General features: G+C 51.6%; 5 protein-coding genes across 6 annotated transcripts; 2 read left to right on the top strand and 3 right to left on the bottom strand.

Moving 5' to 3' along the window:
* Nucleotides 1-52: 52 nt before the first annotated feature.
* Tina-1 (Troponin C-akin-1) lies at nt 53-1927 on the bottom strand. Its single transcript, XM_017163426.2, has 3 exons — nt 1760-1927; nt 515-834; nt 53-443 (listed from the first exon to the last, which is right to left on the bottom strand). The coding sequence occupies exons 1-3, from the start codon at nt 1772-1774 to the stop codon at nt 275-277; spliced, it is 504 nt and encodes a 167-aa protein (XP_017018915.1). The 5' UTR covers nt 1775-1927; the 3' UTR covers nt 53-274.
* Nucleotides 1879-4529, bottom strand: LOC108072337 (wnt inhibitory factor 1). 2 transcript variants are annotated; one of them, XM_070284770.1, is made up of 4 exons: nt 3601-4529; nt 3437-3547; nt 3191-3378; nt 1879-1998 (listed from the first exon to the last, which is right to left on the bottom strand). In XM_070284770.1, the coding sequence occupies exons 1-3, from the start codon at nt 4005-4007 to the stop codon at nt 3276-3278; spliced, it is 621 nt and encodes a 206-aa protein (XP_070140871.1). In that variant the 5' UTR covers nt 4008-4529; the 3' UTR covers nt 1879-1998; nt 3191-3275. The 2 variants fall into 2 exon arrangements, with proteins under 2 accessions (XP_070140871.1, XP_070140870.1); XM_070284769.1 differs by having other exon boundaries at nt 1947-2001.
* A 391-nt stretch (nt 4530-4920) lies between these two features.
* LOC108072335 (LHFPL tetraspan subfamily member 2 protein) lies at nt 4921-6313 on the top strand. Its single transcript, XM_017163423.3, has 3 exons — nt 4921-5939; nt 6004-6117; nt 6171-6313. Exons 1-3 carry the CDS (start codon nt 5549-5551, stop codon nt 6311-6313), a joined length of 648 nt encoding a protein of 215 aa, XP_017018912.1. The 5' UTR covers nt 4921-5548.
* Nucleotides 6314-6342: 29 nt separating this feature from the next.
* Nucleotides 6343-8302, bottom strand: LOC108072333 (dnaJ homolog subfamily C member 21). Its single transcript, XM_017163418.3, has 2 exons — nt 7539-8302; nt 6343-7475 (listed from the first exon to the last, which is right to left on the bottom strand). The coding sequence occupies exons 1-2, from the start codon at nt 8142-8144 to the stop codon at nt 6450-6452; spliced, it is 1632 nt and encodes a 543-aa protein (XP_017018907.1). The 5' UTR covers nt 8145-8302; the 3' UTR covers nt 6343-6449.
* Nucleotides 8303-8471: 169 nt separating this feature from the next.
* Nucleotides 8472-13680, top strand: LOC108072388 (uncharacterized). Its single transcript, XM_017163495.3, has 8 exons — nt 8472-9275; nt 9487-9786; nt 9841-10762; nt 10875-11430; nt 11508-11930; nt 11987-12181; nt 12235-12917; nt 12971-13680. The coding sequence occupies exons 2-8, from the start codon at nt 9541-9543 to the stop codon at nt 13192-13194; spliced, it is 3249 nt and encodes a 1082-aa protein (XP_017018984.1). The 5' UTR covers nt 8472-9275; nt 9487-9540; the 3' UTR covers nt 13195-13680.
* Nucleotides 13681-14292: the final 612 nt, after the last annotated feature.

The following is a 14292-nucleotide window of genomic DNA, read 5'->3' as shown; positions in this document are numbered from 1 at the left end:
CAGTGGAAAAGTACCTCGATTAAAGTAGCTTATATAAGTGACAGCCAGACGGTTTTCCCTTGAATTGCTTCAGTTTATTTTTATTCTTTTTAATTACAAACTAAGTTCGCTAAAATCTAAATAATGCATATGGTACATCGGATATCAGTGTGTATATCAATTGCCAATATAAGCGCGTATATAAAGATCCGTACACCTGGGCGTGTACGGTCTAGAAATGCAACTACCGGTAACATAAGAATAGTGGCCACTCCCCTCGAGGGAGCTCAGATGCTTAGTTCTGGGCCTCGTAGCTAAGGTCGTCCTGCGCCGGGTGCTTGTGGGTGCGGCGGTGGCGCATGATGTACGGATGCGTGGTAGAGTTCTCGTAGCTGGACAGGTACGGCAGGTTAAGCAGCTTCTCCGGGTACTTCTGCAGCAGGTAAACCCAGCAGGGAACGGTGCTGAAATGAGTGTAAATATAGAAACAGATGGTCAGATCGGTTTCTACGTCGGAGCCGACGTCAGCACATACCCCTCGCCCACGCCAATGTTCATGTCCTGCTTCTCGCGCGTGTAGATATCCTCGCAGTCCTCCAGGTTGTCCAGGGAGTTGAGCATGCGATCGTCCACCTCGTAGATCTCGCCGGTTACGTAATACCCCACGCCGGGCTTGTTCAGCAGGAAGGGAATGTTGTACCGGGTGGCGATCACCAGCGGAAGCTTCTGGGTGGTGGTGGCCTTGCACCAGAACTTGGCATGTCCGTTGCCAGTGCTGGCGAGGATCGAGTTGCTTGGCTGTCCGTACTTGAGGGCTCCGTAAACGAAGAGCTTGCTCAGCGCAGAGGTGGCTTTCTGCAGAGTGGGTGTGGCCATGGAGTGGCAGAGAGCAGAGAAGTGGGGTTAGGTTAATGATCCGCTCGATAAACAGGTGGTAATTGGGTATCTGGTATCGGGTGGAAGAGTTTCCCACCTCACCTATTAATATCAATCAATGCTGGCTTATCGGAGATCAGAATATTTTCCACTCGCCCAAGCCCGGCGAAGCCCCCCCGCCAAGTTCCCTGATAAGACGGACGCACACGCGTCGCCGCCGTCTGCTCCTCCTCCTCCTGCCTCCCTGCGATTATAGCGGTGCCTCTAGTTGGGTGTTTAATAATAGAATCGAAAAGCAAGCGCTGCTCGCTCAGATGAGCTGGCCGGGATGGCCCTAACCGGTTTGGTGCATTTAACACTCATTAACACTCATAAAATGTTCTGTTTTTGGGGCTTTTTTTTGGTGTGCGTGCCTGGCAAACTGCGCAGCAGCTACGCCTCCGTCGGGTATGTACTTAACATATCTCCAGATATCTCTATATATGCGCGTGATTAGGGGCAGGAGGGATAATTGCTAAATCGGGCTAATCAATGTTGTAAGTGGAGAGCACACGCAACCCGCCAGGCGGCCTCCAATCAATGTCATTACTATGAAGCATTGCATCGCCACCGCCGCAGCCGCATCTCGCCGAGTTGCTTACATAACCCGCCGAGCAAGCACACATATGTATATGGTCATGACACGAAATAAAATAGTTCTTGGAGAAATCTATAGCCTGGAGAGCACTTCCTGTTTGCTATAATCTACTGTCAACTTGGATTTTCCCACGCTTTCGCAACGTAGAGGGCTGCCCACTTGCCAAGCAAGCCGCCCCGCAGGACGAAAAGGATGCGTACATATACCGGTATACACAAGAGGTGTGTACACACACACATTGAATGCTTCTTCCCCGAGTCCACGTACCTTGACTTGTCCCATATTTTTCCTGTTTTTTTGTTTTCTGGTCGAACCGCCTTGCAGGTAATTAAAATTGCAAAGTGCTGCAGTTGCAAAAGAGAAAGAGCTCTTGGGGATCGGGACGAGGAGCGCAGGAGCTTCCAGCCAAAGATTGAACCGCGCCGATGGACAGCAAAACTCCAACTGAAACGCGATGGAGAACAATCGGAACACGAGTGCCGCTGTCGCTGCTGCTGTTGATGCCTCTGCTGGTGGTGGTGGTGGTGGTGGTGGGAACAGTGGAAATAAATGTGGAAATTTTAAAATTTTTAAATGATTAATAATGTTAAGGAATATATATTTTTATAAAATTTTATATCTACTATTTGGTACAGATATTTTTTTACTATAAAACTTAAAAAAATATTGAAAAGAAATATGCCCGAACTTTATATTTTATTACATTTTATTTTTTAAATTTTAAAAAATTTTAATAAATATTTAATTTAGTATTTAATAAACTACATTCCATTTTATATCAAAATAAATATCCATATGTTAACGGGTTTTAAGTCTTACTTTTCTTTTCTCTAACAAATAACCTAAATAATTTAATATTTAATTTGTTTAATATATATATATATAGATTTATTTTAGTATTTAATAAACTGGATACTAATTTCCCACTATGCGATGTCGCCAACAACAAGAGGCCCGCCTCCAATGGAACAACAACAAAATAAAAACACGCCACACGCGCAAAGCTAAAAATGACGCCGCCGCCGACGTCAACTGCGCTGCTTTCTTGGGCTTGCTTGCTGTGGCTTTATCTAAGAACCTGAATACCCTGCACTTGGAGCACCCTGTGCTGGAACACCCCAATTTGGAAAGGCAAACATGGGGATTTTAAAACTCAGTTCTTATCGCAAATAGAAGCAGCTCTTGTATACAAACATTCATCCCTCTTGGGTCAATAATAATAACAGTAATAACAATAAAATAAAATTTTAAAAATATTATTCTTATTATTTTTAAATTTTTTACCCTTCCCCTTGACATTTTCACTTTCGATGGCGACGCCTATGGAGAACACGTACGCATGCCTCTGCCTAGCTTCGCTCTTGATTCTCCGCCGATCTGCCTGGCTATCGGATATATACACATAGTATTTATGTAATTAATTCAAATTTTTAGGAAGGCCCGTTCCATGTGTCTGATCTGTTATAAACAATAACAAAATCGCTATGTAATTTGGCTTGGAGGGAGCGGCAACAACAAAACTTGTTGGCCAAGCTTTGTCTTCCGCTCTCGAAGTCTTTTTTTGGGGAGCTTGGGGCTCTCTCTCTCAACTAGTACCCAGCAAAGGTGGGGTATATCGGTTTGGGGACAAATTATTTAATTAAAAGATAACTAATTTAATTTAAATAAATAAGAAATCAGAACTATATATTTACAAACCGCGGAAATGCAGCAATTTCGGCTGGAAGACGTTAACGGGAACCTAAAACAGCCCCCGGCTGTTGCAGCTGACTTGATCCCAGAGTCAATAGTCCCTGGAGCAGATGCCGTTGCGAGCATAATGGAGGTGCTTGTGCCGGCAGGCACACAAGTTGGGCGCGAAGCAGTAGGCATGGGGTCCACAGTCACTGGAAGAGATGAGCGAGAATAAGTAGAGGCTACAGTTTGTCAGAACTTAAAACTCACTGATCACAGATGGGCATGCACTGTTGCCCGTGGAGCAGGGTGGCCCGCAACTCGTAGCCCTGGGCACAGGTGCACTGGCCGTCGGTGGAGCAGGTGCCATGAGTACAGCGCCTGCAAAGGACATCTTCCTGTTACTCCACTCCACTCATAGATAGCTCACTTACCCCAGGCAGGGATCCAGAAGACGGGCAGCCCTATGCCGGCACTTTTGAAACAGAGGATCGAAGTAGTAGTGCCTGTCCTTGCGGCACACGCAAAGATCCGGGGCGGCACAGTAGCCACCGGCCGCCTGGCAACCGGGCAAGCACTCGGCGGCACAGACCAGTCCGTCCGGATTCGCCCCCATATACTGGTCGGCACACGGGCAGGGTCCGTCCTCAAAGCAGATGCCGTTCCGGCAAACAATGTTGCAGCGTCTCACGCACTGGTGGGTATTAACCACCAGCATCTCATAGTCGGAGCAGAGCGGTGGTGGCTCGTTGATCTCCCAGTAGCCGTAGTCGTAATAATAGTGAGCCTGCACCAGGGTGCCTCCCAGGAGCAGCAGCAGGAAAGCGATCCGACGCGACATCTTGGTCAACTGAGAGTGATCTACCTGGCGGATTATGTTCCGGCGACGAAAACGAGAGTGAAAGTGATTTCCTCAGGCGGCGCAATTTGTGTGCGGATCTCATTACGGACTCGGTCACGATCGTTGTACGCAAACAGAGTGCGCCCAGCCAGATGACGCAATGGCCCCCAGTGGCCGCGGTCAACTGATAACCGCTCGACCGGAGATTGCCCCGATCGGAATTACAGCAGAGCCATTTGCATCGATCGAATCGAGTCGAGCAGACGCCGACGCCGCATTACTCACTCACCCGCTCGGCCAGGGAGTGGGGGAGTGGGGCTGCCGCTGGTGGAGTTGTCGAATCGGATCCAACTCGATCATGTGTGTGTGCGCGGAGAGCGAAATATAACCAGGGAGAGCACTTTAGCGGCCCGATTCTGGAATGTCTGGATTTCCGCGCTCTCGATGTTGCGGCAACGGCGCCCACATCTGCATGTCGGCACTTGGAGAAAATAAGGGAATTTTATGATTGATTTTGATTCTTTTAAAAAACTTTTTAACTTATTTTCTCAAAAAACACATGCACCTAATTGGTTAATATAAATTTCCAGCTGCCCCACCGCTGCGTGTTGCCTTAATTGAAGTAAGACTTACTTTGTAGTTCGGTCAATTTATGGTATTTTTAATCATTAATTAATATTAGTAAGAGTTCTTTGTCTTTACAAATCAGACAATACATAAAAGTCCCCATTAAATATTGTTATCTATAATCAGTGCACTCCACTTACATACCTTGAGAACGAGGGATCAATGCTCTATCATCACAAAGCATTTCTCGCAGTGCTGCAATTGGGGCCTGGCTCCGTCGCCGTTTTCGTCTCTGTCTGGGAACCGGGGGACTGCAGCTGGCTTTAATGCGCCCCATTCATTCAGTCGGTTGGTGTCGGCGAGCGATGACGCAGTGGAGCAGCAGCAACGGCAACGGAATAGGCGACGCCTGCGCGAACGGAAGTCCAGAAGAGTGTGGCACAGAGTTTGCCAAATAGCCACCGCCGCTGGGGGGGATTAGCGAAAACGCCATCGAGGCAGCAAAGTTCTTTCATGTGCTCTTTCATTCTTTCTTTCTCCGCTTCGATTGCAACTACAAATTGAGTACTTGACGCGACCGCTGGACTGCCCACCCCCCACCATAGCCCATCTTCAGCCCCACCCCCTCCTCCAGCAGTGAGCGTGTGTGTGCGGGGTGAATAACATAAAACAGACAACAGACGCAAAAGGCGAGCGCATAACAGCGAACGGCGAAAGCATAAAATAAACAATTCCATTTTGGGCTGGTCAGCTGGGAGGAAGTTCTAGCCCCGGCGCTGCTGGTGGTGGCGACTGGCGTGGCGGCGGTGGTGGGTGACGCGGTTGTGGTGCCATAGCTGTGGGTGGGTGTGGGATGTGCGTGCTCAGACCGAGCGAGAGCCAAACGCTTAGAGTCTATTATCTATCCGGCCAGTGCTGACGTCGCTGGCGATCTGTGAACTTGCTAAAATCGGAATCTCGGAGAATCTGCCAACATGTGCTACGTTATTATCACCAGCGCCAGCCTGGTGTGGTTCCTCTGCAGTTTGGTGGCCGACATGCTTTTCGCCGTGGCCCTGGTCACGCCCAAGTGGCTGCTGGGCCCCGCCCAAGCCGCAAATCCTCGGCGCCAATCATCGGTGGGCATCTACACACGCTGCAAGGTGATGCAGGAGGGGGGCTTTCACTGCGGTCGCTTCGACCTAGACGGACTGGCCACGGACAGCAGCGTCTATCCCGGCGAATGGAAGGCTGCCATGTTCTTCGTCTCGCTGGGCTTTACCCTTCTGTCGCTGACGGTGCTGCTGACCCTGCTCACCTGTTGTCGCCAGTCGGCCTTCGGCAAGAGCATCCACAATATGACCGCCTGCGCCCAGGTGGTGTCAGGTGAGAAACCAAGTGCTCCGGTGCCCACCAGCTTCAACACAATGACGTAATGCCCGTTTTCTAGGAATAAGCGTGATGCTGGCCCTCTTCCTGCACCCGCTGGGCTGGCGAGCGACTCGGGTCCAACGCCTGTGCGGCCCGGAGGCGGAACCGTTTTATCCCGCCGATTGCAGCATAGGTAATTCTATTAAATTCCCCGCTGACCTAACTTAAACCTGAATCCCGTTGCAGGAATCTCCTTTTACTGCGCAGTTATCGGCGTGGTACTCACCTTTGCGGCCGCCGGCCTGAGCCTGAAAGCGGAGTCTTCCAACATGCGTTCCCGTGTCCGCCGGAGCGTGGAGTCCGGCAGCAAGCTGGTCTGCATTCCGTAGCTGCCTCCGCAAATAAGGAGCACAATCTCTGGCTTAGAGCGAGCATACTTAACTTCATTCTCGAATTATCTTTAACATTAGCATAAATAAACGTCTAACTTTTCTATTGTAAGGATACGAGGCTTTCCCTCCAGGGTTACTTGTTGCGCCTGCCCTTGGCCTTGCCGGGCGGCTTGCCCTCGACATCTGGCTTGGCCTTGGGTATGTAGACGCCGTGGTTGGTCTTCTTCAGGTGCGCAAACAGCTTGTTCTTCGAGTCGAAGACGAGCCGGCAGGTGACGCAGGTGTGTTGCGGCGTTGTCGCCTCGAGATCCTCATCGCCGCCTGGTGCCGCCCTGGCCTCCTTGGGTGCTGGTTCTGGAGCTGCTTGCTCTGCTGGCTTCACCTTGTTCGTTGAAGTTGTCTTTTTGCTCTTTGTCTTCTTGGAGGCCTTCTTGCTGCTCCAGTCGTCATCTTCGGATTCGCTCTTCGTCGCGGCCTTCAGGTCTATGGGCTCGTCTGGACCATCGCTGGCTTCCTCCGGCACTTGCTTGGCAGCCGCTTTCTTGGACTTTTTATTCTTTTTGCTGCGCTTGGTCTGCGTGGATTCCTCTTCGCTGAGCGCCTCGTCGCCGGATAGGTGATCATCGGCGATTTCTAATTCATCCAGAGCCTCTTCCACTCCGTTTAAACTGTCTTCGTGGGAGTCATCGCCCTTGAAGGCCTCCTCCTCGGCCTCCATCTCCTGACGCATCCGTTCCACGTTCTCCCGGTGCTTCTTGCTCTCCTCGTGATTGGCCCGCGCCTTGGCGTTCTTGAACGTTTTGTTGCACGCCACGCAGTAGAGATCGTCTACGTATTCCACTTCCAAGGGATCGGCGTCTGGATCGCTTTCGTCTTCAGAGTCCACGTCGCCTTCATCGTTCTCTTCGTCCTCGTCATCCGTGTACTCGTCCGAGTCACTGCCATACTGCTGGGCCAGCTGTTTCAGCTGCTCCTCGTAGCCCTCGTTGTAGACCTGATTCTCCCTGGCGGCCGCGAGTTCCGCCTGCCGCTTCCGCAGCTGCTCCCTGCGCTTCTCCTCCTGCTTTACGCGATTGGCCTCGGCCCGCTCCTCCAGCACGCGTCTGTAGGCCTGCACTCGGCGATCCCGCTTGCGAACAAAGTTTACTAGGTTGCGCACCTGCGGAGAAAGTGGGAAAAAAGGTCAGAAAACAGAGACTTTTAGTTTGAGCACCGTGGTCACCTCCTCGTTCCGTTCCTTGCGGGCCGCCTGGACGATCTTCTTCATCTCCTTCTCCACCTTGCGCAGGATGAAGCGCTCCTTGATCTCGCGGACGTCGTACGGGCAGAGCCACTCGTAGGTCTTCTTTGTGCTGTAGGCCTGCCAGAAGGCGTAGAAGGGACCCACAACCTCCTCGTAGCTGCTATCCGCATTGCCGAACTCGGGCGCCAGACCAAGGTGGTCGTCGCCGTCCATGAACTCGATGTCCTCCGAGGCGATCTGGACAAAGACGTCGCCGTAGACGCGGTAGAATCCCTGCGCGTCGTCGCCGAAGCCCTTGTAGCAGCTGCTGGTGAAGTACTGGAACACATCCAGGCAGTTCTCTGCGTACTCCGAGTTCTTGCCGCGCAGAATCTGCTCACGGTGGTTGTCGTACCAAGAGCGCTCCTGCGGGTCCGACAGAACCTCGTACGCCTGCTGGATAAGCTGGAATCGCTCCTTGGCCTCCGCCAAGCTGTCTGGGTTTTTGTCCGGGTGCCAGCGCAGGGCCAGCTTGCGGTAGGCGGTCTTGATGTCGCCATCGTTGGCGTCTCTTTGGAGTCCCAGCTCCTCGTAATAGCAGCGCATGTTTTCCCAACGATAAATTTTACTATGCAGTGTTGGACAACGCCACCAGTCAGCTGGCGTTCCGGCTGCTGCTTTGGCGCAGTGCTGCACAACGCCGCGGGCTTCGGCAAAATTTACGAATAAATAGTTTACTTTTAGGCTGAACTCGGAAATTTAACGGTTTTTTTACGTGGAAAACTTGTTGCGAAAATATAAACTGCCTCTATCTGAATAATTTTACAAGGACTGCCTGCAGCGACAGACAGCTTCGAATTCGTAACGGCTCGTGTGCACATCCTGGCTGCGCATTCCGTCATTAGCTTTTTTTCTTTCGACGGCGGCGGACGCTTTCCTTTCGCGCCGGTCCGCGCATCATTAGTTGAAATTCTGCCGCACGCTTTTCTCGCAACCACCGAAAAGTTTATACATCACATACCAATACATAAAAATATAAAACAAAAGGAATAAAAAGTGAAACGTAGCATTTCTACGTAAGAGCACCGGCAGCTAACGGGACTTGCCGTTCTTCTTCGAAAAGCCCCTCTGCTTTTTTCTTTATAATTTCGCCGAAAACATTTTCGAATAATTTGCATGAAACAAGAATCGAATCGCAGTTCGACTATTGCCAATCAACAATAACAATATTCGCAAAGTGCCAAAGCATCGTAAAACATTCGAGTCTGCAGCCGAAAAGGGAAAATAGCTTGACATAAAATTTACAGTTACGTGGGATTTACAACCGAGGATGAGACGCACACAGACAACCCACACAGCCAAAGACCCACTCCCACACGCACACACACACACACAAACACAGTTACTTCATCGCACAGCTTGAGTTCGTTTTGGGGGTGGGAGTGGAGTCCTTGAGGCTAGCATCCATCGTTGGGCAGGCTTACAAACAACCCCCAACTCGGCCTGAACGGAACTGAACTGAACGGCAAAAAATAACCGTCAACAAAAAACAAACAAACACAGAGGCCCAGGAAGTGTGCCTGCGTGTGGGTGTGTGTCCGTGTTCGTATCCGTGTATGTGTGCGCCGTATAGGTTTACCGTTGGGTCCGCCTTTCATCTCGCTCGCACAATAAAAGGAGGCGTAAAGGAAGGATATTATGAGGCGGCAGACAACGTCGGCCGCATTTGCGAATAAGGTAATTTCGCATAAAATGCCAACACACACACATCCCCCACTCTCGCTCACACAGACACAGGAGGAAACTATAGAAAATGTGACCCTGCTTTTGTGCCGGATTAAATGGATTTCCTTATCAGCGCAAAGTGGTCCCAGGAGTCCGTTTTTGCTCCATTGTTGCAGCGAATTGCATTTGCCAGTTAGCTTTTACCCTCCATCCTTCCTTTCAGTTACGCCAGCAACTAGAATCCGTCCATTTCGACTAAGACTAACGGAACTGAAGGATGTTCGGGTCCAAGCTGCGCTCCTGGATGGAGACGCACATCGTGCGTCCCCGCAAGAAGGGCAGCAAGCATAAGCAAGCCGCCGCAGAGGCGGGCAGCTCCAGTTCCGGCCATGGGAACGGAAAGAAGGCGGGCACCCTGCCCCCGCAAGGAAGCAATCTCACCAGTCCGGTGCTGACCAGCAGCGGCAGCCACAGCATCGCCAGCCCGGTGCGGAGGCGCGAAGTGTCGCCTATTCAGTTTCACGTAAGCGGGAGTCGTCCATGAAAACGTTCAATTCTGATACCCTCACTTCCACAGCCCCCGAATCGTCGCTATGGCTGGCAATCCCCGGATGACGACTCGTTCGCCATTACTTCGCCCAAGTCGGACAACTTGCTGTACGCCCCCAACTGCTATCAGCAGCCCCTGCAGGCCCAGCAGCCAACACATCACCTGAGCGTGCCGAACAGCAAGGACAGCTTTGGCGCCGACAAGTCGCCCATCCGGGTCAACTGCTCCTCGTCATCCATATCGTCGTTGTCTTGGTCTACCGGCTCCAAGGAGCCCTCTTCTGGGAGGCAGGCCACCTTTAGGGAGCAGCCTTCCAATGGGGATTATCACATCCCACCCGAGGAGGAGGTGGAGTACGAAGAGGTGGGCGCTCTGCTGCTCCGCCCTCCGCCTCCCATAGCGGATCATCAGCGGCCACAATCCGAGAACCTAGGCGCCATGCGACTCATCTACGAGGATGAGCCAGTCAGGCAGAGCAGCAACCATGTGCGCTATGGCCGTCTTTTGCCCTCAAAGCTGGCGCCAGCGCAGCTGGGCAGCGAATCTCTGGACAACTTGACCAGTACGCCGCCCATACCACCTGCTCCGCCCGCAGGGTCACGGATGCGGACTCCGCGGGGGGTGCAGCGCAGCAACTTCATGCCAGGACCACGGCCCCACAGCCTGCCCTCGCCGGAGAGCGCCTACTCCACGGGCTACTCCACCGACGGCACCTCGCCGTGCGCGGCCAGCACCAACAACCCGCCAGAGTACTACATCAACATGCGTTCCGGCACCCACTACTTCCCCAAGAGCGTCAACTCGCTGGCCATCGAGGCGCAGCGCTACAAGTTCGGCCTGAACCGCATCGAGGAGATGTCGCCGATGGATCCGTTGCCCAAGAGCAGCTTCGGCCTGGAGGCATCGCCCAGTCCGCTGGCCCTTCGCCAGCAGCCGAAGCTCTTTGAGTGTGAGTTGTGGGCGTGGAGTGGTGCCGCCAACTGAGCAATTAACCCCATTTCGAGTCCCGACTTGACTGGAATAACGCCCCACTTCGCTTTGCCCTCTCCCCTTTATTGCAGCTCCCTCGCCGAGACAGCGCTGTCGCATAAGGACCAATCCCTGGTATAACACAGGAGAGCACTTACCAGCCCTGTCGGGCCCCGCGCGCATGGAGCTGGATGCCACCAGCACCACCTCCACCACCTCGTCGGGCATTAAGTCGAGCAATGAGCTGGAAGTTCCGACTGCGGCGGCCAAAACAACAGCAAACAAAGCCACCCCCAGCGGCAGGGGCACTCCCAGCAAGTCGCCCCGAGTGGGTGTGGACATTGCTGGCGGTGGGGTTTGTGGTGCTGGTGCTGGTGGTGTGGTTGCACCTGGAACAGGAGTCGCTTACGAGTCCGAGGGCTCTTCGTCGTCGACTGAAGTGGAAAATCTGCATGCCCCGCACACCATAAAGCGACGTCACTTGGAGCAAGTGGAGACGACAACCACTTCGGCTCCTGTGGCAGCTGGCGGGGGGACGGGTGCCACCACCACCTCCTTTGTGCTCAGCGACGACGAGGCCACCCTCAACGAGATGATTGGGAAGTTTGACGAGAGCTACATCTACGAGAAGGAGACTGACATACTCAGGTGAGCGTTGCAGTGAGGCCAACTTCAGTGGCTTGCTCACTTTCCACTTTCCCCCCAATTTTCCCCTCCGTTTGCAGCAGTGACTCGGATCCCACTGACTGCTGTGCCTCGGAGTTGGATACTGGACAGGATGCGGGCGATGAGTGCGACACGGACGAGCTGTTGGACATCGACTTTATAGACACATCATCCATGCAAGAAGTGGTCCTGGATCGGCAGGATCTGGCACGTAATCTGGGAAGCTGTCACTATTACCCCCACCAGCCCATGAGCCCCATGCTGAAGCGGAAGTCGTCAACGCGTTCGAGGCGCAAGAGCGGCCAGGAGACGGTCGATGGCTCTCAGCAGCGGCGACGCAAGCGGTTCCTAAAGACGCGCAAGAAGAGCTGCGAGAACCGCGAGAAGCTACCGTTCTCGCCACTGAGTGAGCCTCGTGGAACTCGCAGCGTGGGAGGCACGCCCGTCTGCTTGCGCCGCAATCTCCTGGGTCCCAGGGAGAGGTAGATCCTTTTCCTAATCCAAAATTGTTTTCTATTAAAACCTTGTTTATTTGCAGGATCTACAAGACTTCGCCGTTGTCGAATCGCTCCAATTCGCTTATCTTTGGTAGCGTTAATGAAAAGAACTCGCTCACCATCGCAGAGAGCGAGAAGGCCCTGCTCAAAGCCGACCTGGAGGCTGACATGAAGTACAAGCAGCTCATCATGGAGGCCGAGTCGTTGCTGGAGTCCATGAAGAACAGCTTGCAAAGGTAGGAATATTCAACTTGGAGAAAAACATCGTAACTTAGGCTTTCCTTTTTAGCATTCCCAGAGACACACCCGTTGCCAGTCCACGGCGCTTGAACCCCTTGGCTAACAAGCGCGTCGAGATGCTTAAGCACAGTGAGGTGGACTCAAAGAAGCAGGCTCCGCCCCCCAACAGCACCCCGCTGGAGCATGAACTGGCCGCCGCGATCAATAAGCGCATCGAGATGCTCAAGTTTGAGACCTCGGGTGCTGCTGCCTCGCCACCCAACAGCCCCAAGCCGGGGCGCTGCAGTCCTCGCAAGACGCATCTGACCAACTTCATGAACCAGAACGCTCCACCGGAGCTGCCGCCGCGCAAGGCGAACAACGGCAATGCCCCCAAGGCGCCGCTCTCGCCTCAGTTGCAGCTGAATGGCAGGCGTCTCCAGGAGAGTCCCAAGGGCAAGCGGCGAACCATGATGGTGACATCGACCACCACGACTACAGTGATCAGCTTCAACGGCAGCGACTCGGAGATGGAGTGCTGCGTGGCTGTGGAAGATGTGGGCAATCACAACTACTTGCAGGATCAGCCGAAGCCGAAAGTCAAGCTGGATACCCAAGCCCAGAGTCAGCTGCAGGCCGAGTCCCTGATCAACAACAATTTCTATTGCCCGCACAGCGAGCCACTGAAGCGCAAGGTCTACAAGGGTAGCTCCTCGTTCGAGCGGATCAAGAAGAACTTTGACTTGGAGTTGGGTGAGTAGATGGATGATGGTAATGATCCCTCTTTCTAACGACAGAAATTGCAGAGGCAAACGGGCGGAGCAAGTCACACGAGCGCTCGCAGCTTAAGCTCTCCGCTTCTGTGTCGGCAAAAAGCTCCATGCAAGACGTGACACTGGACGAGGCCAAGGGACGACAGGTGGCAATGGGAGGCGGCAGCAAACAGCAGCTCATACTGAACACGATTGTGGATCTGAAGCGGAGCTTGGAGCACCAGAGCCATCAGCTGAGTGGCCTGAACGGTGAATAGAACTGAGTGAACTGACTACTAGGGCTAAGATCGTCATCATCGCACGTAACCATCACGCATAATCTAGACCGTAATGATAACTAAGTTAAACCAAGTCCAACCGAATCCCTCAGACTAGACACGGCAACTGAGCGCAATAACTTTCTAGCTGATAAGAGAAGACGACTATTTACATTGATGGAAACACTCGGCGAGTGCCAAGTAACAGGAACTATGGACTGTAGCAGAAAGTTATTACTTATTATCAAATATCTGTAGAATTTGTAGTGAATTGTTTGTAATGTTTGTTTATTTTAACCTTTTTGTTGCTTGATTCATTCATATTATTAATTTTCTATTGTTTTTCTATATCGTATATAATATAACTTTTCTTTTTTCACTTAGAACGGATGTACCAAGCGGAGAATGTGTTTAGAACACCGACTCCCTGGTTGTCCGGCGTAACTATCTCAACATACTAACCAGCCCTAGCTTGAATACGTTGCTCTTAGTCAATAACTCGTAATACTCCTTAGTTCCACGTCGAAATTCCTCTCTTTTTCGATGCATATCTACGCGTACACTTAGAGAACTTAACTTAACTTATGGTAGAACCTCTCACACTTAACCATTATCAGCATTATCGTCGAACATTCGGCCGTGTAGTCCTTTAAGTAAAGCATATATTATCCATCCAAACTGAAAATTGTTTAGCCAAATTGTTTGTACGTAGTTTAATGGAGAAGAAAAGACATTGTTCCACTGTTCTGTTTCCTTAGTTAAGTAAATGAAGGTTGATTCTGTTCCCAATGCCAGACATTGGTTGAAGCTGGCGTTGGCTTATAATGATTGTAATTGGTTGTAATTTGGATTTATAGAGTTATGTATTGTGTTGTGTCCAATTAATATGCATATAGACGCTATAGAACCCACACAGAGCATACATACATACATAATCTAAGTCAATACTGTAACGTGATAATAAACTTAATGAAAACCCCAAGACCAAACACCAAGCCATTGGCCGAGTAGTAAGTATATTAGTTGCCATATATACGTATATAGCCAAACAGTTATACCTTTGTAGCTTTGCCCACTTGTGTTCTCCATTGAAATTGA

Source organism: Drosophila kikkawai, chromosome 2R, assembly GCF_030179895.1.
Source record: "Drosophila kikkawai strain 14028-0561.14 chromosome 2R, DkikHiC1v2, whole genome shotgun sequence".
In the NCBI taxonomy this organism is placed as follows: domain Eukaryota; kingdom Metazoa; phylum Arthropoda; class Insecta; order Diptera; family Drosophilidae; genus Drosophila; species Drosophila kikkawai.
The sequence above is the reverse complement of the archived record's forward strand: the minus strand, read 5'-3'. Positions and strand labels throughout refer to the sequence as shown.

Excerpts from the sequence above, each read along its gene's own strand:
- Tina-1 (XM_017163426.2), bottom strand. Across the intron at positions 444-514 it reads AACATTGGCGTGGGCGAGGG|CACCGTTCCCTGCTGGGTTT; the intron begins GTATGTGCTGAC and ends CACTCATTTCAG.
- LOC108072388 (XM_017163495.3), top strand. The coding sequence starts at position 9,541 with ATGTTCGGGTCCAAGCTGCGCTCCTGGATGGAGACGCACATCGTGCGT. Across the intron at positions 11,431-11,507 it reads AAGGAGACTGACATACTCAG|CAGTGACTCGGATCCCACTG; the intron begins GTGAGCGTTGCA and ends CTCCGTTTGCAG. Across the intron at positions 12,182-12,234 it reads ATGAAGAACAGCTTGCAAAG|CATTCCCAGAGACACACCCG; the intron begins GTAGGAATATTC and ends TTTCCTTTTTAG.
- LOC108072337 (XM_070284770.1), bottom strand. The coding sequence starts at position 4,007 with ATGTCGCGTCGGATCGCTTTCCTGCTGCTGCTCCTGGGAGGCACCCTG. Across the intron at positions 3,548-3,600 it reads CTTCTGGATCCCTGCCTGGG|GCGCTGTACTCATGGCACCT; the intron begins GTAAGTGAGCTA and ends TGTCCTTTGCAG. Across the intron at positions 3,379-3,436 it reads TGCATGCCCATCTGTGATCA|TGACTGTGGACCCCATGCCT; the intron begins GTGAGTTTTAAG and ends CATCTCTTCCAG.
- LOC108072335 (XM_017163423.3), top strand. The coding sequence starts at position 5,549 with ATGTGCTACGTTATTATCACCAGCGCCAGCCTGGTGTGGTTCCTCTGC. Across the intron at positions 5,940-6,003 it reads CTGCGCCCAGGTGGTGTCAG|GAATAAGCGTGATGCTGGCC; the intron begins GTGAGAAACCAA and ends CCCGTTTTCTAG. Across the intron at positions 6,118-6,170 it reads TCCCGCCGATTGCAGCATAG|GAATCTCCTTTTACTGCGCA; the intron begins GTAATTCTATTA and ends ATCCCGTTGCAG.
- LOC108072333 (XM_017163418.3), bottom strand. The coding sequence starts at position 8,144 with ATGCGCTGCTATTACGAGGAGCTGGGACTCCAAAGAGACGCCAACGAT. Across the intron at positions 7,476-7,538 it reads GCAAGGAACGGAACGAGGAG|GTGCGCAACCTAGTAAACTT; the intron begins GTGACCACGGTG and ends CTTTCTCCGCAG.